General features: G+C 46.9%; 1 protein-coding gene and 1 non-coding gene across 13 annotated transcripts in view; one reads left to right on the top strand and one right to left on the bottom strand.

The window, feature by feature from the left end:
* DIP2C (disco interacting protein 2 homolog C) overlaps positions 1 to 24048 on the bottom strand; it is a 294103-nt gene that overhangs the window by 3961 nt on the left and 266094 nt on the right. For 8 of the 12 annotated variants that reach the window (XM_061126603.1, XM_061126604.1, XM_061126605.1 and 5 more), the window contains 7 exons: positions 21796 to 21964; positions 18367 to 18537; positions 11000 to 11061; positions 7691 to 7748; positions 6219 to 6293; positions 4402 to 4576; positions 2279 to 2402 (listed from right to left, as the gene is read on the bottom strand). In XM_061126603.1, the coding sequence (XP_060982586.1) occupies positions 2279 to 2402; positions 4402 to 4576; positions 6219 to 6293; positions 7691 to 7748; positions 11000 to 11061; positions 18367 to 18537; positions 21796 to 21964 (834 nt within the window). Of the gene's footprint in view, positions 1 to 3; positions 1585 to 2278; positions 2403 to 4401; positions 4577 to 6218; positions 6294 to 7690; positions 7749 to 10999; positions 11062 to 18366; positions 18538 to 21795; positions 21965 to 24048 lie in introns of those variants that run through there. The other 4 variants (XM_061126611.1, XM_061126606.1, XR_009690071.1 and 1 more) reach the window with 4 other exon arrangements.
* LOC133045327 (small nucleolar RNA SNORD31) lies at positions 3200 to 3268 on the top strand. Its single transcript, XR_009690202.1, has one exon. It is a non-coding gene; the product is annotated as a small nucleolar RNA SNORD31 (small nucleolar RNA).

Genomic DNA, 24048 nt, shown 5'->3' with positions numbered 1-24048 from the left:
ATCACTGTACAATTGGAACGACTCCATTCTCTCTGGATGCCCCACTGGGCTCCTGCTGGGCACTGAGCCTTCTCTGGTCTGCAGGTTCCAGAGCAGCTCTGACACTCCTTGCGTCTACACCTCTTACCAACCTGCTCGCCGGGTGGCAGCCCACCCCCCGCCTTCCCTGGATCCACACAAGGCCCTAAGGGTGGAACCCATCCCAAAAGGCACTTGGGAAGCCTGAAGTGTGGCTGGCGGGACCGCTGCTGACCTGGAACAGTGGGCGCTAGGGCTAGTCCTGACCTGCCTCTGTCCCCAGGGGGTGAACGCGTGTGCACGTGAGCAGAAGAGCCACCATGCTGGGTCAGGTACCTCAGTGCTCGACTGCAGACCTGGGGCGCACAGACAGATTCTGTCTCAGGAACTGGGTGAGGGCAACACAGGGGACCTGATTCAGGTGGATGAGTTCCTGGGGATGCCAGAGCTTCATCCAGAAGTATCAGGAGGACCACCCACAGTATCTTGTCTGCCCAGTTGGTAAAAGCTTAACTAAGTCCAATGTTTTACACTTTAGGCCACCTTGACGTCAGATAGTAGGGCTTTTAAAACATGAATGTTTAAGAACCTTAAGAGCCCCGTGGAGGGCGGGGTAAAGCTCTGGGGCCTGCAGTGGCTGCTGAAGTCAGATACAGAAAAGGTTCTGTCTTAGCTGTGAGGCAGGTAGTGTCTAGGGAAAGTCATCACTGTTTCCTAAAAGCATAGGGTATGCTTGTTAACAAAAAATGTGTATTTTGCTTAGTATGGCCAATGATCACATTAAAATGGAAGAGGGACACTGGAGACTCCTGGGGCTGGCTCTGTGACAAGCGTCACCCCGAGGGAGCTGCTCGAGAGAACTGCACGTCTGTGAGTCATGTGACTGCTCGTGGCCATGCTGGGGACGGTTTTATCCTGACATCTGGCACTGAGGGTGCAGCATCAGGGTCAGTGTGGGTCCCAGAGTTCACTGAGAAGGGGTGCAGGGGGCCGCGGGAGGCTGCTGGAGCCCACCTGGGGCCACAGCAGCTGAGCGTGGCTGCGCTGTGCTCAGTGAGGCGGTCACAGATGTGACCCAGCCTCACACCCTCCCTTCTCTGCACCAGATGACTGATGGGGCTGCCTGGGGGAGCCACAGCCCAGGGAGGAGGGTGACAGCAGAGCCGTGGTGCTGCTTGCACTCTGAGGAGAGAAGCGCCTCGCAACCAAGCCTGATGCTCCTTCCCTCTTGGGGCCTCTGAGAGTAGAGAAAGGAGCAAGCTTCACAGTATCTAAGTGACGCTCAGAACAGACAAGAGAAACCCACACGGGAACCCTGGCCACACACTTTCCAGTGGAAATGGCACCTTTACAACAAGACAGAAAATATGTGAGGGAGGAAACACAAGCCACTTGAAATTATTTTCTTAAAAAATACAAAAACAGAAGGCTGAGATGGCTATTTACACCTCAGTGCAAACTGAGGCAGACCCCTACCGTTTCTGGCTGACACCTTTCTCCACTCGAGTGGAGAGGCAGCTTTAGAGGTGGAGGACTTGTGCTCAGACGGGCTTGTCGCTGCTTGCCCTGAAACAAGGCACTGAGTGGGGACGAAGCTCTGCCGTCCACTTGCCCCTTCTGTCTGCCGAGCCCTCTGCGTGGTGCAGCATGTGGCCGAGAGCACCAGCCTGTGTCAGCTGACAAGAGGCAGCTGACACTCGCAGGCCAACCCATCTGCCCCCCTAGAGATTTCAGAAGGAGCCTCCCTGGTGGCTCCTGCCCTGAGCTTGCAGACAGGCCCCCTCAGGCCTCCACCCTTCAGGAAACCAGGGGGATGAGAGGAACAGCGGCCAGTGGTGCTGAAGCCACTGTCCATGCTCAAGTGTCACGTGAAGGCCCCAAGGAGTGGTGGGTGCTGCTGCTCCCAGGCACACTTGCAAGTTACAGCAACCAAATGGCCAGGGCGGGCACGGCATGGCCTCCAAGGCCACCTCCAAGGGTGGTGGGATGGGTGACCTGTCACTGATGACCCTATGACGCTGGCAAGCATGGCCTCTCCTGGAGCTGAGGCCTTCCCACAGGGCTTGCTAGGTTCAGGCTCCCTGTGGACAGTGTTTTCCCCTACATCACGTTTTCCATAACAAAAAAACAAGTAACTGGCTCCTTGGAAACACCCCCCAGCCCTCCGTCCATCACCTCAGGAAGAGCACCAACTACGCCAGGGGTGCTCATTAGAGGTTCAGGTTCACCCTGGCCCTCGGGCTGCCTGCCTGCTCCTCACCATTCCGTGACGCTCTTGTGGGCTCTGATGACCGAGGTCTCAATGTCTATCGGGTGATACCTCATGCCGCGCAGCTCCATGGCCTCGTCCAGGGCCCCCACCACGTAGAGGGCATCATGGCGCTCTGTGTGGGGAATGGACACTATGTGAGCTTCACGGCAAAACTGCTCGAGTCTCATAACGAATAAAGACGAGCGCTACCCTTGAACATGGAAGAGAGGCACAAAAGACCCCTGAGCAAGGGTCTGGTTTCCCTTCTCAGGCAAACTGCAGCCCAAGGCGCTCAGCGAAGAGGTGTGGCGGTGGGGGGTGGGGGCTGTGTGGCCATGTGACTGGCTGCATGCCTGCACGGTCCCCTCGCCCAAGGGGCAGCCTCCACATACATCCCTCGGCAGCACTGTCTGAGATGCAGTAGAGTCACATGAGAGGACCCAGCACAGCCAAAGCAACACCAAGCTCCCTATGGTTCCATCACACGAGGGTTCAACTCTCTTATCACTACATGTCTGAGTGGGAAAGAAAGCGGAGTTTCCGAGACTGTTCATAAACAAAGATTCCCTTAGTTCATGTAATTGGTAAAGTTATTCTTGTCAATTGTGTAAACCTTGGGATAATGACAACATGCAGTCCATCTTTCCTTGAAAACAAGGAGATCTCTTTCATCTTTAGGGTACTGAGTGCATCAGGGTGAGTTTATGAGAAGTGACTGACACATGAAATACCAGAAAATAAATCTTCTCCATCTCTAGGCTAAGGCAGTCACTTGCTGACTCCTGACTACAGCTGCTGGGGCCTCCCACCCTCCCAGCCCACGGACTCCATAGGCAGAACCAGCACTGAGGTCTGCGTGTTGCTAAGCTTAGTTCCTCAAGGAATCCCAGGGGGCACCCTCTATGACTTCCCCAAACTGAAAATACAATGCCAGCCAGCGACGAGATCAGTGCCGCCCCAGCCTCATCCCTGTGATAGGAAGGTGTTTTCTGAGCTTTTGCCTGCAGTAAGAAACTGAGAGGGCTGCACAGCCAACAGGAAACTGTGTGGACCAGCTGCCAGCCTTATAATGTGTCTGTGCTGAGATCCCAGAGCCTGCACAGACATGCCTGCCCTCTATGAGGGTGAAGAGGCTGGGCTCCCATGGAAAGGAGCAAGCCACGCTCCTGCTTAACACCAGTCTGAAGTTAGAAGGTCTGAACAAAGAACAAAGCACACAAAATGGAATCCAGCTCTCAGAGGATGCAAAATACGGAATTTTCTTATACAACTTACCTGTTTCAAATTAGCATACAATCATTTCAGCCTTCCTAAATAAATGTTTTGTTTTTTAAATCTTAAAAAAATAAAAAAAAATACAACACCAGAATATTTCGATACTTTTCCCCTGCATTCTTCCTGGTCTGGCCTGGCTGGCACGGCTCCTACTAGGCAGGTGGGTTGGAAGTCTCACTGATCTCCAGTGCTGGCAGATCTCACAAGAAACCTCAGGCCCCCCGCCCCGGAGTAACACCCAAGTCCTGCCTCTGTGTTCAGTGAAATAAGGAGTGGAGAGAGGACTCCAGGATCAGCAACGTGAGGAGCAGACAGGCTCCTACATGTTGGTTCTGTGTCACACCCACACCCAGCGCTAGCCCTCTGAGCTACTGTTCCCTGAGGGCGCCTGGCAGGACCAGAGCACTCGAGGCCAGTGCCTCCGAGCCGGAAGAGAACAATGCAGCTTCGGGGGATCCTGGGTGGGGCTGGCAGCACCAGAGTTGGTGACAAGCCGGTGAGCTGCACTTACAGGCACTTGTCAGAGACAACATAGCCCCTGGCCCCTGCCCTGGTTTTACATGTGTTCCTAGCTCACAGAGGAGGACAGAGCATGGGACGTGTGTCCTCAGCTGCCGACGTGCACAATCTGAGCAGGCTCTCTCACCCTGGGCTCTCTCTCTCGCCCCCCCCCCCCCCCGCCGCCCACCCCCTGCCCCCTTGTCTCTCTCGCCCCAACCCAGCTCTCTCACCCTTTGCTGTCTCCAGGCTGCCTGCAGCAAGCATGCAAGCACACACACTCTCCTGGGACTGGGATCCCAAACCCACACAGGTTTTTGGTGTCTGAGGACTTCCTGCCTCCTATTGGGAACTCTCACCTCCATTTGCATCAGTGAGTTCAGTTCTCCGTAGGAATCCCAAGTAGCCTGTTCGTGCCCAGACTGTCTGTGTGTCTCCAAAGCTTAATCTTGAGTTGAAGTGATCTGACTGGAGGGATTCATCTCCATAAATAGTGAAGTAACCACTGGCATTGTGGGCACTGTGAACCCAGATCTGTAAGGAAGCAAAATGTACTACATAAGTTAACTTGACATGATGTCCAGGGCAGAAACTACTTTTACAATTCAACAGATTGTATTCTGTCTGTCCCTGGCCTGCAAAAACAAGACAGCTTGTATCCAGAGAGACACAGACACCGCAAAGTTTGCTGAAATGAAAACATGACAGCACACTCATGGTTGAGCAAACAACCAAGCCCTCATCTTCGGAGAATCCTATTAAAGTAGATGAACTAAGGGCTTTTGAAATAAATATCAAATGAATGAGGTTGTAAGAGTTTCCTTGTATTTATTCAAATGTACTGACTGCTTCCAAAAAGCAAGCTGGAAAAATGTTAAAAAGCTTTCTGATTTATTTTCCCCCTTCACTTGGTTTGTATACTTTGGGGAATATATTGTAATAAAATAACACAACACAAAAACTCTAGAAGGGAAAGGCATGGTAACAACAAAAAATGGGGGATAAAAATGCCTGAATGTTGTATCTTAGGAAATGGTATTTGAATCAGGGACAAAGGGTCCAGCCAGCAGCCCTCAGCCACACCTGCCAGGGCAAACCAGGCAGCAGCCCAGGGATGAGGGTCTCCAGCAAGTGAGGGGAAGAGAACCTGTCAGACAGGTTCCCAGCACAACGCCAGGGTGCAGTGGTCTCCGCCCCTTGGCCCAGTACTCAGCTCTGAGAGGCTATGTGTTGTGAGGACAGCAGGGGCCAAATGCAGCAGGCACCACGTTCAATTTTCATTCTTAGATGGGTATTTAAAGGAAATTCCTAAATAAGGCCTGTATAGCATTTCATCATTTCGATTTTGATCTTCACATGGAGAGAGATGAGTGAGGGGCCAATAAACTGCCCAAGAAGGAGAAGGGTCTGGGGGTGATGGTGGCTGAGATTCAGGCCCCATCACCACTTCCTCCCTCACCATGTACACGTACGTGTGTGCCATGGTGCCCAAGAGAGCAGCGGGGCTGGTGTGTGAGTCGGGTGCCATCAATGGCAGTGTTTTGTGTGCGGCCAGGACAGGTTAGAAGAAGAGAGGCAGCTGACCACAGGTGGGTGGCACCTATAGGAGTGTCCTTGTGGGCAGGTCATGGTCACTGTGGCCTGGCCTTGGAGAGGAAAATGGGGTTGGGGAGGCAGACGTGTTGGAAGCAAGTTAATCAGGGAGCGAGGTGGACGGGAAGGGCAGAAGGGTGCGCATGGCCAGCAAGCAGGGCGAGTTTCAGGACAGCAGCCCAGGAAGGGTCTCCTGTGGCCACATGCAGTCAGCAGTGTGAAGGGCACAGGGTGGGTGGGGAGTCACTGGGTAGGTTGCATCGTCAACACAAGGGAGTAAAAGTGACTTTGTGACCCAGACAAACGCCTGTTGTGTCCCCAGTCTGCCTGCCATGGTTGTTGGTGCTGCTATGATTCTGGGTTTGGCAAGATTCCCTCTGCACATTCGTTATCATGTTCCTGATGAAAGGCTTCTCTGCTGTGAAGTAGGCACATGGAACTCAAATGGAGAGCTGAAAAACAAGGAAACTCTGCCCACACACAGGAAGTTTCCTCTTTGCTAAATGTTTTGAAGAGATATGTGATACTCGTAAGTAAACACCACTTCATAATCCTGAACCTTCACAGACACCCCATTCCTCACCTCGCCCAGGTGTGAGTCTCCCAAGGGTCCTTTCGTTTCTGGATTGGCAATGATGATCCGCACCCCTGGAAGTATCTATGTGGGGAGGAACAGTCTTGTCAGTGGGCAGACAGGCACATGCTTCATGCCAAGTGCCTGTTTTCCCTATTAAAATGGTTTAGAAAGTGAATGGCTTTAAATCAAAATTGTAAACCACAGCATCACATAATGACAGCAAATTGAGGACATTTCATTGTAATTATTTACAATGACAGAGCCTGTGTTAAAATGATCCTAAAAGTGAGACTTTGAACAAAAACATGATAAATGATATAATTTAACAAGCCTGATGCTTGCAAAGTAGAACTAGCGGAGCTGCTTTGTGGTGTCCAGAAGAGAAAGCAGTCCCGCCAGAGCGTCTGCCGCACCATGCGGATTGCGGCCCTGCCCCTCCTCTGCCACACTGCCCACTTTTCCTGTTGGCTGACAATAGTACAACATTGATACTGAGCACCTCCTTCTTAATGGACATTTAGCTCAGAAATGCTCGGAATTCTACCGGAACCATGTAAAGAATCAAAAGCTGATTCTGGAAGTTTAGAATGGAGCCCCTCTTGGTTCAGCTACTAACTGTGCAGCTGAGATAAGGCAACACACCTGTGGTGAGAGCTATGGGAGCATGTCTGATGAATGACCCACAAGGTTGAGCTGGGTGGGCGGGCAATGCTGAATCCCACCTTAAAGAAAACAGTACCAAGAACTCTAACCATCAGCCATGAAGACACAGACTGTAAAAGGTCCCAAACAACATGCCTCTAGAATTATGTTAAGTGGAGAAGAGATATGACAATAGGGGCCGGGGGGGGGGGGGGGGGGGGTAGTCTTCATTCAGATTTAAATACATTCCTTGCACTTTAGTTCTATAAATGACACAACCACCACGGCAGGAACAACTAGCTGTCATGATAACCAGTCTTTGTCTAGTTCCACAGTAAACAAGCTCTGCCTGCTGGCCAGGCCCATGGACATTTGGACCCCATGTACCGACGACACTGCCAGCCTGCCTTTCTCGGCTGGGGTAACCATGCCCAGAGGTGCTAAGTATGAGTGAAGAGGCTGAGGAGTGGCCGTATGGCCTCTTCCTTTTCCTGCTGCTCCTCCTCTGGGTGGAATGCAAGGAAGGGCTGCAGCTGGAAAAGCTGCTGTAGACCCGGAGACACCCGTGGGAGTGGAGGCCATGCAGAACAGAACAAGAGAGAAGGTGCCATGGCCCTGGGGGCTTCCTTTGACTTTCTGTGCTCATGGTCAAAACCAGTTGATATATTCAGTTCAGTTGCTCAGTCGTGTCCAACTCTTTGGACTTGATATATCACTTTTCAAGAAAACTTTTTTTTTTTGGAAAAAAGTCTTCCATGTACTTCTTAACTTTCCAAAGCTCCCAAACTCAGACTTGTGTTCAAATGTATATGCACATGCCTTCCTTCTGTACTTACTTTTCCTGACTCCATCAGGGGCAAACTATGAGGAGAGCCTCTTTCCACTAAGCGTACTCTACAAAGAAAAACAGAAGGTGTTACTGTGTGCTCTGGACCCTGGCTTCCTCCTCTACATCTAGCACTTGGATCAACGCCCAGCAGTCGGACGGGCACATTAGCTCTGTTGACAAGCACTACCCAATGCAAAGAGAGTCAAGAAGTCAAAGAAAAAGCAGACAATGGCAGAGAGGAGACAGCGGGGGCCACCACACAGGCCACAAGAGTATGGAGATGCAGCCCCACATATCAACCCACAAACGTCGGGAATGACTCTGCATTCATGTAATGTGGTCAACACAGTGTGTGCAGAAAAGGGAGAGTGAGGATTAAGCTGCATTCCTCAAAGAGCTGCCACTCCCGTGACAGAGGACCTCTCGGGCCTGTCCCCTGCAAACACAGGGGGCTGCAGACCCCACAGCACAGCATCCACCACCTCAGCTAGGCACATTGGAGAAGATTGGCCAGTTCAGACAGCACAATCTCCTTTCTGGAAAGAAGTGCTTTTCAATCTAAAAACTATCAGCTGGTGAGGTACTCAAGAACTGTGGAGGACCCTGGTGCCAGTCACAACCCAGCCCACTGAGCCCTCCTCAGCTGTATTACTTTATCCCATGACTGGGTTCAGTTCTCTCCATGTTACTCTCAAGAGTGTGATGCTGATCAATCATCTACAGACAACTTTTTCTTGAGGAAAATGGAGTGAAAGGGAACCCCCTCATTTCTAATTTTATCAATTTGATTTCTCTTTTTTCCTTGATAAATCTGGGCTAAAAGTTATCAATTTTATCTGTCTTGTCAATGAACCATCCTTTTAGTTTTATTCATCTTTACCACTATTTTTGTTTCTATTTCACTTTTTTCTGCTCTGATCTGTATGCTTTCTTTCTGGTATTAACTTTGGGTTCTGTTTGTCCTTTCTCTAGTTGCTTCAGGTATAAGATTATGTTGTTTCTTTAGTTGCTTCAGGGCAGCCGGCTTCCCGTCCTCATCCTGCCCTCGGAGTTCATCTTGTCTCCTGTCCCTGCTGGGCAGGTGGATCTTACCTGAAATGAGAAAACTCTACTGCTAAGAATTTCCCTGTGGCCTCCTCCCTACTGAGTGGTGGCAGGGACCTGGGCAAGCATGCAGGGTGGACAAAGAGTTTCTTCTCTGGTCAGCATGGAACAGTGCTCTATGTCAGTGATTCCAGGCAAGCAGGAAGGGGCACTAGGACCACTCAGGGGTGGTCCTGTCTTGTCAGAAATGCCACACGGCGGGGGTGGGGGTGGGTCTTTCACCCACTTGAGAATATCCACAAGAGCAAAGAAAAAACCAGCCCTAGAAGAAGGCAGAGCTGTGTCTCCCAGAAGAGCTGAGAGACATGCCCATGCATACAGCACATGTGAGAGGGATGGGGGCTCACAGAAACCCAGGAAACTTGTGGGAGATAAGAGGGCATAGGCTGGGGCGAGGGGCAGCTTTGTCCACTGCCTGTGCACCACAGACAGGGAGTCTCTCTCCTGACTGCACACCGTCACCCAGCACTCCCAGGACATGGCACAATTAGGAAACCACATCTCCTGCCCCATGGGTGCTGTCAGGACAGGAGCTGGTCACTTCAGAGCCATGGAAAACAGCCAGTGTGGCGTGTCCTGCTGCTGGTCAGGAGGGGCAGGGGTGTGCCTGTCTCTTGATGGCCACTCCAGTGATCACTGGTGACCTGGAGGACGAGCGCCACTCACACCAAGAGGAGCTGATGGAGCCTAGTGTGGTCTACCAGGCGGCCCTGCATTAAGTGTGCTGACAGTGTTCTGTATCCGGGGCGCCCACAACAGCATCTTAGGGAAAAACCCCAATGACCATTTTGGGCCAACCCAACATAAAATTATCTTCAAATAATTTTTGTAGGGAGTAAAGCAAATTTCTTTTTAAAGCCTACTAGTTATGTTTGGAAATGTTATGCCCCCGAAAGAGGTCTCTTAATCTCTTCAGCGCTAAGGGTCTGCATCTTGAAGATGTCTGGACAGGCCTCTGCTGCAGGGGGCTGGTGTCTCTTGGGGGCCAGTGGTTCTCTCTACTAGACAGGCTGTCTCCTGGGAGTCCCTGTGAACAGCGGGGTCTAAAACGAGGGTTCCAGGGGACCAGGAGGCACCACCAAGAGTGAAGAGGAACAAAGTGTTCAGGGGAACAAAGTGCTTCTTAGTCTCAGCACCACTGCCATTCTGGTCATCTGCTGTGCAGCAGAGGCCTGTCCTGGCCACTGCAAGATGCCCAGCTGCCTCTCTGGCCTCCACCCACCACACGCCACCAGGACCACTTCCCACACCATGCTCATCAGACACAGCACCATGGCAACCCACCCGTGGTTAGGCACACCACCCGGGTGTAACTGGCCTGCATGGCATTCCAGGCCCCTCTGCAGCCTTGCCCCCGATACTCTCTCACATGGGAACTCAGCAGGCAAGAAGAATACACTTGGCCAGGCCTGGCGGGGGCTCCTGGTTTCCCACCCACAACTCTCCCTAGCTCTCACATGCTGTGAGCAAATGCATATGTCAATAGGCACCACTGAGAACAAGCAGACAGGGAGCACAGGATCTGGCCCTCATAACACATCCACAAGCACCTCCAGCCAGGTATAAAAGGACACTTTGTGTCAGAGTCACTCTATTATCATGTCAAAGAAACAGCAACGCATGGGCATCTCCACAACCACACAGAGAAACAACCCAATCACTGGGGATGTCTGTAGAAAAACGACAGAATTCTCTCCCCCTCAGGCACATCAGGAGGGACCCCTTTGGGAGCTGAAGTTCTGCGACAGATTCTTTATCTTGTCCCCACCTTCTGAACCACCCTTTGAAGTGGACTCACAAATATCCACCAGCACACTCCCTTTTGTTCTTGTCCAAGGCTGCTTATTAGGAAGCTGCACAGAAAGGTAACTTGACTTACAGTTTAATTTTTCCTGGAAATGCCTTGACAAAAATTTTCGATTCATGCAAAGAAATGTGAGCAGTGTTGATATTTTATGAGGTGCAAAACAGCGGCTGACTAGTGCTCAAGAAAATGTCAAGTCTGGCAGAGTGTGAGAAAAGGCCGCTCTGACTGCAGTGGCTCTGGGACAGCTGTTCTCAGAATCAGGAGCTGCTGAGGTGGGACATGAGGTGACGCACGTGGAGTGCTGCGAGAGCTCACTCCATGGCCCCTGTGCTCGGGGCAGATGACTGCACTCCTCCTTCCAGAGGAGCGCTGCACGCTGGGTGCTGGGAGACAAAGTCACGATACCTGTCGTGTCTCAGAGCTCTCATGTCCACATAGACGGTGGTTGGATCAGGCCCCGATGTTCCCTGCAAGCAAGGACACAATGCGATTAATCCCGTTTGCCTGGGAGGAGCTGCGTCTGTGCTTCCTACTGGCTGGAAACGTTTCTTTGGTGTCTGAAACTGAACAAAACCCCAAAGCACTAAAACCACACCTCTCACTTGACAACCTAATTCCGAAAGAATATCTTGCTAAGATAATACTGACTTTCACATAGCCTGACTGTTAGTCATTTATGAAAATTAGAAAGGAAAGGGGCATCTTGCCAAATAAAGAGGCTGAAGCTACAGAGGCAGCATTTGGCAAAAGCAGGTTGTTGAGGAAGTGAAGCATCATTTGCTGAGAGGCTTTCACCACATGCATCCCCAAAAGTGTATTTTCAGAGCTCAAGGTACTGAAGCAGAACATGTGACATGAGCTGACAGACTGAGGAAGAAGAGATAAAAGACAAGGATCTTGTTCATTCTGGTTCTACTTATGCCCTGGTTTTCCTCCAGGGTGGGAGGCCATTTTTGCCCAAGAAACAAGTCACAGAGGTAGCATGTTTATCATTGGTCATCTGGGCAGCACCCTGTGGTCTGAACTATTTATTTAAACACAGGGTCCTGAAATCTTATCTTGAGATCATAAATCTCTTCAAAATACATATGGAGTTGACTTCTGAACAATGATCTCTGTTCATGTAACAGCAATGGCATTAAAGCTACGTTACAAACAAAAATTCTACATACATTTCCTGGGAAAGTAATGCACTGCTTTTGGTGGAAAAAGACAGAACCTAAAAAAAAAGTCTGCCAAAAAATGAGACTCTCAGATTTATTTGAAGAACTACACTAAAATTGTTCATGAGAGAATCTTAACCTTGTATCAAAGGCACACTTCAGTATAAGAAAAAGAAAAAAATAAAGATACCTTCATTACACCATACTGGACCACACAATAACCTCCCCCGCCCCCTGAGAAAGCACATGCAATCAGCCTAGAGGAGGAGCTGCGCTGCCGTGAGGACACAGCACCCTCGCTGACCTGCGGCTACTCTGGGGGCTGTGTCACAGACCAGAGCTGAGTGGAGGAACAGTTTGTGGTCTGAGCAATGCAAAGCACGTAACCACAAGAGGCCAATTAAAAACCAACATATCAGAAAACAGGTCACTAGAAGCAAAAATGAGGCAAAACAGAGATGACCCCAAACTGGCAAAGACACCACAGATCGTGTAAATGGAAGCACAGCGTTTGTCACAAATGCAAGACGTCTGAAGAGATCTGGGACATGACATCACGCTGGCTGTCAGCCCTCCTGCCCATGGGTCCACAAGCCCAGCCCATCTCCGCACTCAACTCCTAGTCTGCCCACTGCTGGGAGCTGATGAAACTGTGTGGTTGCAGGCACTGGTGTGGACGGGCGGGAAGTCCCTACCTGCTCGGCCAGCTTCCACAGCCGGTGAGGCTACAGCAGCAGGAGGTGGGAGCAGAGGACACCAGACCAACAGAAACCGAACATCGAGGACACACACAGACACAGAAACAGACAACCCAGCAGTAAAAGTGGGATGAAGAAGAGGGAGGGGTGGGGAGGAGAATGCAAAAAGCAGAGAACAAAGTAAAAAGAAGATCAAAAACAATGTCAAATATGGAAATCATTAAAAATCAATCACTGTACCATTAAAGGCTAAAAAAAATCTAAAAAGATGTTCACATATCCACAGAGCAACAGAGGAGGTAACAGATGACTGGTAACGGGCAGGTTGGCCTGAGGAACTGCTTTTTCATACATACGGTCAGTGGGTGTTGATTTTATGGTACTTTTCTCTAGTTTCTGTTCTTTACTGAGAAAGCGGGGAGTATGAATTTAATTGACCAAATCTGTCGAGTGTTCCTCACTGAAATAGCTTCAAGTTTCTTACTACAATAATGAAGGTGACCCTGGGAGTCTGTGAATCTTCAGGCTGTCTAGCCCTGCTCATCTACAAGATTAGGAGAAGAAAAGAGTTCAGAGTACGCATGAAGCATGGACCAAACCTCAGGCTCCTCCCTCAGTGGTGCGAAAGGGACTCCCCACAGTGGGCACCCTGCCTCCCCTCAGTTCTGTCCTCCAAGACACTGTATCCCCTTTCCCTCTCATCTGCCAGGTTCCGGTCCCCACCTCCACCATCCAAAAGCATCCGAGTCCACAGGGGAAAGACCCTAAAGCCATTAGGGGCAGCTCCTCGGCTGCTGCACGGCTTTCCTGGCTGACTGTCTCTCCCAACATCCCGAGAAAGCTGGATCAAGCCCAGGTTTCTGCATGGGCACAGTCCTGTGTGGGTCTGGCCTCGTGCCGCCCCACTCAGGTACCTCAGAATCTCATGCATCACCAACATTTCTTTCTGCAGTCACCACAACCTGCTGGCTGCACAACTCAGCCTCCCCAAGACCAGGGGACACTTCTGGAAGGGGGCCCATGGACACTAGAAATGTGATTCTGAGAGCACAGCTGAGATGCGGCTCCATTCCTCAGCTGGACAAGGTCCCTGGCTACATACCTCGAGAGATGGAGGCCTGCCCTCTCCCAGAGCACTCAGTCCAGTCGAGGGCCCTGAGGAAGCATGGCGGGCCATCCAGCTGAGAAAACATGCCCTCAAACAACAACCAATCAACTGAAAACACTCACTGACTTCACACACGCTGGTAATTCTGAGGTTCCATAACAAAAATGGCATGACCTTCACAATACCTTCAAGCACTTAGGACAGGGCTTGGAATTTGGGAAATACCTTAGCATTTCTGTTTTTCATGTTTTTACATTAAGGAATTGATGATGATTCTCTCTAGGCAGACGGGTGTTATTTATTGACTAGTCTGTATTTTCCGATTTTTGTTTCTTAAAATAAATATTCTTTTGTAAAAAATTCAGTCTCTAAAAATTCATAACTTCTCAGATTGTTTTCCTTATTTGTATAATCGTTCTTAAAAATTCAGTTTTGGTATATTTAATATCTTTATTACACATTTCTTATGTGTCAGGCCCTGCAGAAATACAATGGAAATAAGAGATGTGGGGCTTCTGCTCTCAGACCTCAACCTCAAGCAATGCCTTCTCTGTTTGTTTCGGATCAGTTCAGTTCAGTTCAGTCGCTTAGTCATGCCCAACTCTTAGCGACCCTATGGACTGCAGCATGGCAGGCCTCCCTGTCCATCACCAACTCTCGGAGCTTATTCAAACTCATGTCCATCGAGTCAGTGATGACATCCAACCATCTCATCCTCTGTCATCCCCTTCTCCTCCCACCTTCAATCCTTCCCAGCATCAGGGTCTTTTCCAGTGAGTCAGTTCTTTGTTATCAGATGACCAAAGTATTGCAGTTATTTCAGCGTCAGTCCTTCCAATGAATATTTAGGAATGATTTCCTTTAGGTTGGACTGGTTTGATCTTGCTATCCAAGGGACTCTCAAGAGTCTTCTCCAATACCACAGTTCAAAAGCATCAATTCTTTGGTGCTCAGCTTTCTCTATGGTCCAACTCTCACATCCATACATGAACTACTGGAAAAACCATAGCTTTGACTAGATGGATCTTTGTTGGCAAAGTAATGTCTCTGATTTTTAATATGCTGTCTAGGTTGGCCATAGCTTTTCTTCCAAGAAGCAAATGCCTTCTAATTTCATGGCTGCAGTCACCATCTGCAGTGATTTTGGAGCCCAAGAAAATAAAGTCTCTCACTCTCATTGTTTCCCCATCTATTTGCCATGAAGTGATGGGACCAGATGCCATGATCTCAGCTTTTTGAATGTTGAGTTTTAAGCCAACTTTTTCACTCTTCTCTTTCACTTTCATCAAGAGGCTCTTTAGTTCTTCTTCACTTTCTGCCATAAGGGTGGTGTCATCTGCGTATCTGAGGTTATTGATATTTCTCCTGGCAGTCTTGATTCCAGCTTGTGCTTCATCCAGCCCAGCATTTATCATGATGTACTCTGCATATAAGTTAAATAAGCAGGGTGACAATATACAGCCTTGATGTACTCCTTTCCCAATTTGGAACCAGTCTGTTGTTTGATGTCTGGTTCTAACTGCTGCTTCTTGATCTGCATACAGATTTCTCAGGAGGCAGGTAAGGTGATCTGGAATTCCCATCTCTTGAAGAATTTTCCAGTTTGTTGTAATCCACACAGTCAAAGGCGTAGTCAATAAAACAGAAACAGATGTTTTTCTGGAACTCTCGTGCTTTTTCTATGATCTAACGGACATTGGTAATTTGAAATCTGGTTCCTCTGCCTTTTCTAAATCCATCTTGAACATCTGGAAGTTCACGGTTCATGTACAGTTGAAGCCTGGCTTGGAGAAATTTGAGCATTACTTTGCTAGCGTGTGATATGAGTGCAGTTGTGCGGTAGTCTGAACATTCTTTGGCGTTGCCTTTCTTTGGGATTGGAATGAAAACTGACCTTTTCCAGTCCTATGGCCATTGCTGAGTTTTCCAAATTTAAATTTGGAGTTTAAATTTCCAAATTGAAATTTCCACTTTAATAGCATAATCTTTTAGGATTTGAAATAGCTCAGCTGGAATTCCATCACCTCCACTAGCTTTGTTTGTAGTGATGCTTCCTAAGGCCCACCTGACTTTGCACTCCAGGATGTCTGGTTCTAGGTGAGTGATCACACCATCATGGTTATCTTGGTCATGAAAATCTTGTTTGGGATCACAATCACACATTTTTTGATTTATGCAAAAATTAATAGAAAATAAACATTTCCACTGACCAACCCTGCCTTGCACCTGTTGCTGCTTTTGCCCACATTTTTGTACATTCACGTCACAGGGTGCTTTGCAGAACTGTCAACTCAGAGATGTCCTTCTTGGCTACCCTAACTGTAAAAGTGCCTCCTCTGTCCCCGCTTTATGCTCTTACTTCATTTTTCCTAAAATATTTTACTCACTTACTGAAAAATTCATCTCTATCTCTACTGTCCATGTGGTTCCCTGAGGACCAGAACTGTGTCTTGAGTTTCTCTAAGTAGAATGTGACTCTGGCTGACACGAGGCTACTCCCAGGATGGAGCCTGCCAGAGACACCACATCCACATGTGCGGTAACAGGGTTCTGCCCACAGCCTGCTGTGTGCTGTGTCCCACATAGCACACATGGTCAAGTTCCCCAAACCATAAGACTCCACAGCCCCGATGCACACCTGGTTGCAGGCATGGCAGGGAGAGAGAGCCTGCATTGCTTAGGAGGACGCACTTGAATTTACCTGATTTATCTCTACTGCCAGACTCATTAATACTTTCAGCTATTTTCTAATACTAACCATTCAGAAAAAGAAAAACTGGCTGAAAATTAGGTGAGAGTAAAGCACACAAGTAGAAAAACTTAAAATGTACAAAAACCCTTCAAGACGCTGCCAACACTCCAAAAGAGCACTGTGACCTGGGTCTGGCAATGTCAACTTTGACCTCCACATCATGCTGATGGGACTGTTTTCTATAGAAGAATATATTATTCTTTTTTAAATTAAAAGTATAGAACTTCAAGTATTCAACATTCTTACAACACATATTTATTAAATATTTACAAAGCACCAGGTAGGTCCAGTTCTAGGTGGTAAGGACACAGACTGATGGAGCTTGTATTTCAGGCCACAAGGTGCCAAATACCTATGTGTCAACTTCATTCTTGGCGTCTTACCCTTATTTTCTGTCACCTCTACCTTTTCTATTATTTTTAGTGTATTTTACTTTTCCTACTTAATTTACTGCTTCCTTATAAAAACTTCCTAAAACATTTTGGATTAAGGAGATGGAAATAAATGAAAAAAAGAGGTAAATAACATAAGTGCTTTATTTCTAGTGTCTACAAAGTTTTAATTTTATATAATAAAGTGTTATAGAATTCTTTGTTGCCTGTATGAAGTGGACAAGTGCTAAATGATATTCGTTAATATGGGATCTATTCTATGTCCTTCTCCCTTCATCTGCCAGCATTCCAAGAGAGAGAAGAATAACATCGCTGTGGGCAGGGGCCTGTCTCTCACAGATTCCTGTGGACTCGTGATTCACTCCCCACTGCTTGCAGGAGAAAGGAGTATTACAGAATCCTAGAGCTGGATTCATCTAATGAGTGCATTTCTCATTTTTTCTCAAGCAGAACAGATAAAGGTGAAGAGGAAAAGAAAATCTCAGCATTTAAAGGACTAGCTGGGCAAATCAATCCAATCCTTCAAATTAACTTCAATCACAGAACAAGGCTCAATGGACTCCTGAGGACTCTGGTAGTTACACATGTTTAAAAATGGAGCTGATTCAAAGAGAAGGGAGACAGAGTCAAGGAAGATCTAATGAAAATCAGAAAAGCTTCCTGTAGCTGATTTTTCTAAAGCTATCTCATCAAACTGTTCATGTGGGGAGAGTCAGTCCTTTGTCTCCGAAGTCCAAATACTGAGAGCCCTAGCCAGGAGGCAGCAGACCAGGAGCTTCCCATGGTTGCCCAAGGGGAACTAAAAGCAGCACCTCTGGCCACACACAGGGAACATGATAGGTGCCAGGGAGGGGAGCTTAGGAGCTGGTTTGCGGCAACTGTCCTCCACTCCAGCACCTGCTGTGAAGGAAGTTCCTGTCCTTTTCATATGCTCAAAGGAACAGAGCCTGCAGCTGAGCCTGGGACCAGCTCATTTTGGCTGAGGCGGCCTGAAGGGCACTGGGGGAGGTTCCCACATGACCTTCCTCTCCTTCATAAACTAGATCTCAAGTAAAGAGTTCAGAGCAGGAGAGAACAGTGACAATGGTCAGAAGTGGGCTAATGAAGAGACAGGAAACAAATATTTTTGGCCACATAGGATACAAGGCTACCTTATGAGGGCAGCCTCATGTGCAGCTCTACCTTAGAAATGCAGCAATTAAGTGTTACTTCAATGGTGTCATCACAGGAGCAAATTTGTGAACCTGCTTAATGTACTGGAATTCTCCCTAAAGAAATCACTGTCTGCAATACAAGAGACTAAGTATTTCAAGGCACAGGATTTCTTGCCACAGTGAAACATTTGTTTAGTATCTCATCTTTAAAGAGCCTGACTTGAGACGTTTGGACAAACATCAACTCTTACTACAAAACTTAAAATGTCCCAGGACAGAGTAAGCCTGTGAACCCTAGTTATGAATAATGGTTACTGAGAAATGCAGACTTTAACTAAAAGAAAAAGGAAACAAGTGTGCACCAACCACATGCATTTGATTGAAAGATTCCTTCTAAATGTGGGTTAGCATCAGCAGGGAACTGTGGTGAGCAGTTTGGCGCTGTATGCCTGTCTTTAAAAGTCACTCTGTGACCCAAGCACTTATTGGCATCAAGGAAACTCACCTGCAAGCAAATTGCCAGGTTCACTCGACAGCCAAACGAGGTGCTAACGGCCCGCGGGTGGAGGCCCAGGTCTTTGAACAGTTTCGAGAAAGACTGGGTGAGTGCTATTCGGGGCCGCTCCTCTGCCACCACCACACAGGTCCGCACGCGGGACAAGTCCAGTCCTCGTGCCTACAAATAATGACAGAGGCAGGAGGTCACACTTGCCAGAGTTAAGGTGTGACCTGCAGGCTCCTCACCCAGACCCACAAAACCACAGAAGCTCCACAGAGATATTCATTCCCAGAGCTCTGTGTCCACGTGAGTAATCAAAATGCTGTAGAACATATGTATAAACAAAAAACGGCCCATATCCGATTATCAAGGATGCCATTACAAATTTTACGTAACTGAAGAAGCATAATGAGGAGCAAAGTTGAAGAAAAACAAGATCTGGATAAAATAATTAAAGGACAGGGTATGGGGAAAACAGAAGCACCTGTGTGAAGCATCTGTGAGCCTGGATACACAGAACACACATTGGAGAGAAATGAGAAACCTACTTTTAATACAGGAATGGAAAACAAAAACATCTGGGCAGCTTCTTAAACACTGTTCTCCTTTCATGTCCTGAGCTTAAACTGTCATGATGAAGCACAGCTCAGTTCTGCCCAAATTCCATGGAAACACCCTGGAGCTGGAAATGAAGTGCCTTGAGCATAACACTCCCAGACAGAGCCCAGGAAGAGCACAGACCATGATGGGAGTGGCAATGACATGGGAGCGTGGGAGCAACGGGGTCTCCAGAGCACACGGGAAAGTCACCAGGAGCCAGCCACAGCTGGGAGAGCTGACAGGGCTCCTGTGCTGAGGGTGACCTTCCAGACATGCTGCTACGTGGGTCAAGATGAGTGTGCACAACAGGAGGGCCCCCGACACACACGTGTCCTGGGAGAATGCAGCCTAGGCTCTGGATGGTGCATTTGGGGTCAGAGATTCAAAATTTGGCCCTGAAGTTTATTAAATATAAGAACTTGGAAAAGGTGCTTGATTTCTCTGTAACAAAAGTCTTCTCCTCTTTAAAATGGAGACAATAATGGATCCAGTTCAGAGAGCCACTATACGGGTTAAACTAATCAAAGTGTGAAGTGCTTAGATATCATTTATTTCATTTGGTCACTTACATATGCACCCTGTGGGAAAGTTCATGAAACATAATCCTTTTATAGCACAACATAGGTGGACATGAAAAATAATTATGTTTTATAAATTTCTTTTGCTATATAACTTCAAGAAATAATATGCCAGCAAATTTGGAAAACTCAGCAGTGGCCACAGGACTGGAAAAGGTAGTTTTCATTTCAATCTCAAGGAAAGGCAACGCCAAAGAATGTTCAAACTACCACACAACTGCACTCACATCACACGCTAGCAAAGTAATCCTCAAAATTCTCCTAGCCAGGCTTCAACAGTACATGAACCGTGAACTTCCAGATGTTCAAGATGAATTTAGAAAAGGCAGAGGAACCAGAGATCAAATTGCCAACATCCACTGGATCATAGAAAAAGCAAGCGAGTTCCAGAAAAACATCTATTTCTACTTTACTGACTATGCCAAAGCCCTTGACCGTGTGGATCATGAGAAACTGTGGAAAATTCTGAAAGAGATGAGAATGCCAGACCACCTGATCTGCCTCTTGAGAAACCTACATGCAGGTCAGGAAGCAACAGTTAGACCTGGACGTGGAACAAGAGGCTGGTTCCAAACAAGAAAAGGAATACGTCAAGCTTGTATATTGTCACCCTGCTTATTTAACTTATATGCAGAGTACATCATGAGAAATGCTGGGCTGGATGAAGCACAAGCTGGAACCAAGACTGCCAGGAGAAATATCAATAACCTCAGATATGCAGGAGACATCACCCTTATGGCAGAAAGTGAAGAACTAAAGAGCCTCTTGATGAAAGTGAAAGAGGAGAGTGAAAAACTTGGGTGAAAGCTCAACATTCAGAAAACTAAGATCATGGCATCTGATCCAATCACTTCATGACAAATAGATGGGGAAACAAGGGAAACAGTGGCTGACTTAATTTTGGGGGGCTCCAAAATCACTGCAAATGGTGACTGCAGCCATGAAATCAAAAGACACTTACTCCTTGGAAGGAAAGTTATGACCAACCTAGACAGCATATTAAAAATCAGAGACATTCCTTTGCCAACAAAGGTCCATCTAGTCAAGGCTATGGTTTTTCCAGCAATTATGTAGAGATATGAGAGTTGGACCATAAAGAAAGCTGAGCACCAAAGAATTGATGCTTTTGAACTGTGATGTTGGAGAAGACTCTTGAGAGTCCCTTGGACTGCAATGAGATCCAACCAGTCCATCCTAGAGGAGATCAGTCCTGAGTGTTCACTGGAAGGACTGATGTTGAAGCTGAAACTCCAATACTTTGGCCACCTGATGCGAAGAGCTAACTCATCTGAAAAGACCCTGATGTTGGGAAAGATTGAAGACAGGAGAAGGGGATGACAGAAGATGAGATGGTTGGATGGCATCACCAATTCAATGGACATGAGTTTGGATAAACTCCAGAAGTTGGTGATGGACAGGGAGGCCTGGCGTGCTGCAGTCCATGGGGTCGCAAAGAGCTGGACATGACTGAGCAACTGAACTGAACTGAACTGAACTGAAGGGATAATTTATTTCTGTAGCTTAATATCAAAGTTACCATGCATTTTGCTTTCTTGTTCAAGCTTAATGCATTGGGTCTGAATAGGGAAACAAAATCCAGGAGAGAGAAATATATTGCTTTACTAATGGCAAGTGTATAGGTAATTTGTATGTATATATACATACACACAAATATAACCTGGGTATACACATACACACTCACTCTATCTCTCACATGTATCTGAGCATAGAAACAGTGAACAGTTGGAATACTAACCATAATAGGTCTTATAACTATTCTCTCCTAGTTACTTGAGTATTATGGTATGTCTACCCAGATGTCCTTGGCTATCACATAATGGTAACTGAATATTAACAAATAAAACCAAACCACTGTTCACTGAACTGTACAACTGAAATCTGGTTAGGACTCAGATATACCAATCAAGATCTTCAAGAAAAACGAAATGTATGGCTAAATTAAGACCTATGACTGTAACCTCATCACTGGAATAAAACTGAATCCACCAACAATTAAAAAGGCAGTTCAGGCCCCTCCGAGCAGCCCTAGCAGAATTAAAGACATCAATAACATATGTTCTGATCTCTAACTCTGGCAATGGGAAAACATTCATGGTATAAAACAAGGTTTTCATGTAGAAGCAACTCTGTAAACCCTCACGTGACAGTGGCTGCCCCACCACACCTCTTCCATGCCCTCAGATACTGTGCTTCCCCAGGATGCTGGCAATGCTCCAGGCACTCTTAGGTTGCTTACCTTGAGGGATTCTGTCTGTGATCCCAGCCCCTTGGTGCACAGTTCCATCACTGAATAGGAGCAAAACGTATCCCGGACTTTGTACTGACTCACGGCAAGCAGCCACAAGGCAGGGTTGGTCTCCAGCTCTGCCGGCGGGATGAGGATGGACTGGTGCCCAGAGTACACGCTGTAGAGAGACATGGCAGGGCTCAGCGAGGATAGAGGAGGGGGATACACTGGCCTCTGAGAAACACCTGCTTCCATTTGCAAGAGGGGACAGTCACATCAACTCTACTCCCAAGTGTTTTTAAATAAAAAACAAAAGGTGTTTATGAAAACATTCTGAAAAATACAAAAGAATTATGTAACTATGATCTGCAGTTACTGTCATTTTGAGCACTTAGTGAGGTATCTCAAAGCTATGATGCTGGTAGGTTTCTCTCAAAGCTACTACACTAACAAACTAAATCTCACCGTGGGAAACAGAGGACTGAATTTTGGTTAAAAGGTCTGAAAGTTTGGAAGAGCAGTTGACAAACTGGATGCTATCTGGTTTAGCAACTGAAGTTTCATTGGGACCTGGCCCTCAGTCCTTGCAGTACTGTCTTCCGTGGCCGCCACATCAACAGGCAGAGAAGAGGGTTGCAACAGAGGCCGTGCAACCTACATGTGTACTAAACAGCCAACTGAGGAAAAGCATGCCCAACTCGAGTTCAGAAAACTGACATTCAGAGTAAATAAAACTAAGACAATTAGAATAGGATAATTTCACTCAAAATGATCCAAATAAATACCAAAAAATAACTAAGGAAAATACATGCATTCTCTTGTGTGTAGGCTCAGTCATGCCCTACTCTGTGACCCCACAGACTGTAGCCCACTAGCCTCCTCTGTCTATGGAATTCTCCAGGCAAGAATACTGGAGTGGGTAGCCTTTCCCTTTCTCCAGGGGATCTTCCCGACCCAGGGGTTGAACCCAGGTCTCCCACACGGCAGACGGGTTCTTCACCATCTGAGCCCCAGGGATGCCTGGAAGGAGTAGCTGACTGACAAAGATGTGTTAGCTTCCAGGGTACAGCACAGTGATTCAGTTATACACACACACAGATGTATTTTTTCAGATTCTTTTCCCTCATATGGCATTACAAAATATTGAGTACAGTTCCCTGTGCTATACAGTAGGGCCTTCCTTGTTGGTTACCTATTTTATATATAATAGTGTGCATTCGTTAATCTCAAACTCTTAATTTATCCCTCTCCCCACCACTTTTCCCTTTGGTAAGTTTGTTTTCTATGCCAGTGGGTCTATTTCTGCTTTGTAAATAAACTCCTTTGTATCTTTTTTCTTTTGTATTCTACATATAAGCAATGTCATATGGTATCTCTCTCTGGTTTATTTCACTTCGCATGATAATCTCTAGATCAATCCATGGTGCTGCAAATGGCACTATTTCATTCTTTTTTTAGAGCTTAGTAATATTCCTTTGTGTATATATACCATATTGTCCTTATCCATCTGTCATTGGACATTAAGGTTGCTTCCCTGTCTTTGCAAATTTCCATGCTGCTGTAAACAATGCTGCAATGAACACTGGGGTACATGTATCTTTTCAAATTAGAGTTTTCTCCAGACAGATGCCCAGGAGTGGAACTGCAGAATCACATGGTAACTCCATCTTTAGTTTTTTTAAGGAAACTCTATTCTCCATAATGGCTGTACAAATTTACAATCTCACCAACACTGTAGGAGGGTTTCTCTTTCTCCACACCCTCTCCAGAGTTTATTATTTGTAGACTTTTTGATGATGGCCATTCTGATTGAGTATATATGAAGTGATCTCTCATTATAGTTTTGATTTGCATTTCTCTAACAATTAGCAATGTTGTTAAGCATCTTTTCACGTGCCTGTTGGCCATCTGTATGTCTTCTCCGGAGAAATGTCATTTTAGATTTCTGTCCACTTTTTGATTGGGTTTTTTAAAATATTGAGCTGCATGAGCTCTTTGCATATTTTGAAGGTTAATCCCCTGTTGGTTGCATCATTTGCAAATATTTACTCCCAGTCAATATGTTGTCTTTTTGTTTATGGTTTCCTTTGCTGTGCCAGAGCTTTCAAGTTTAATTAGGTCACATTTGTTTTTATTTCTATTACTCCAGGAGATGGAGTCAAGAAGATATTGCTGTGATTGATGTGTTTTGTCTATGTTTTCCTCTATGAGTATTATAGTATCTGGTCTTAAGTTTAGGTATCTAATCTCTTTTGAGTTTAT

This window comes from Dama dama, chromosome 23, assembly GCF_033118175.1.
Source record: "Dama dama isolate Ldn47 chromosome 23, ASM3311817v1, whole genome shotgun sequence".
Lineage (NCBI taxonomy): Eukaryota > Metazoa > Chordata > Mammalia > Artiodactyla > Cervidae > Dama > Dama dama.
This window is presented reverse-complemented; position numbering and strand designations above follow the sequence as displayed.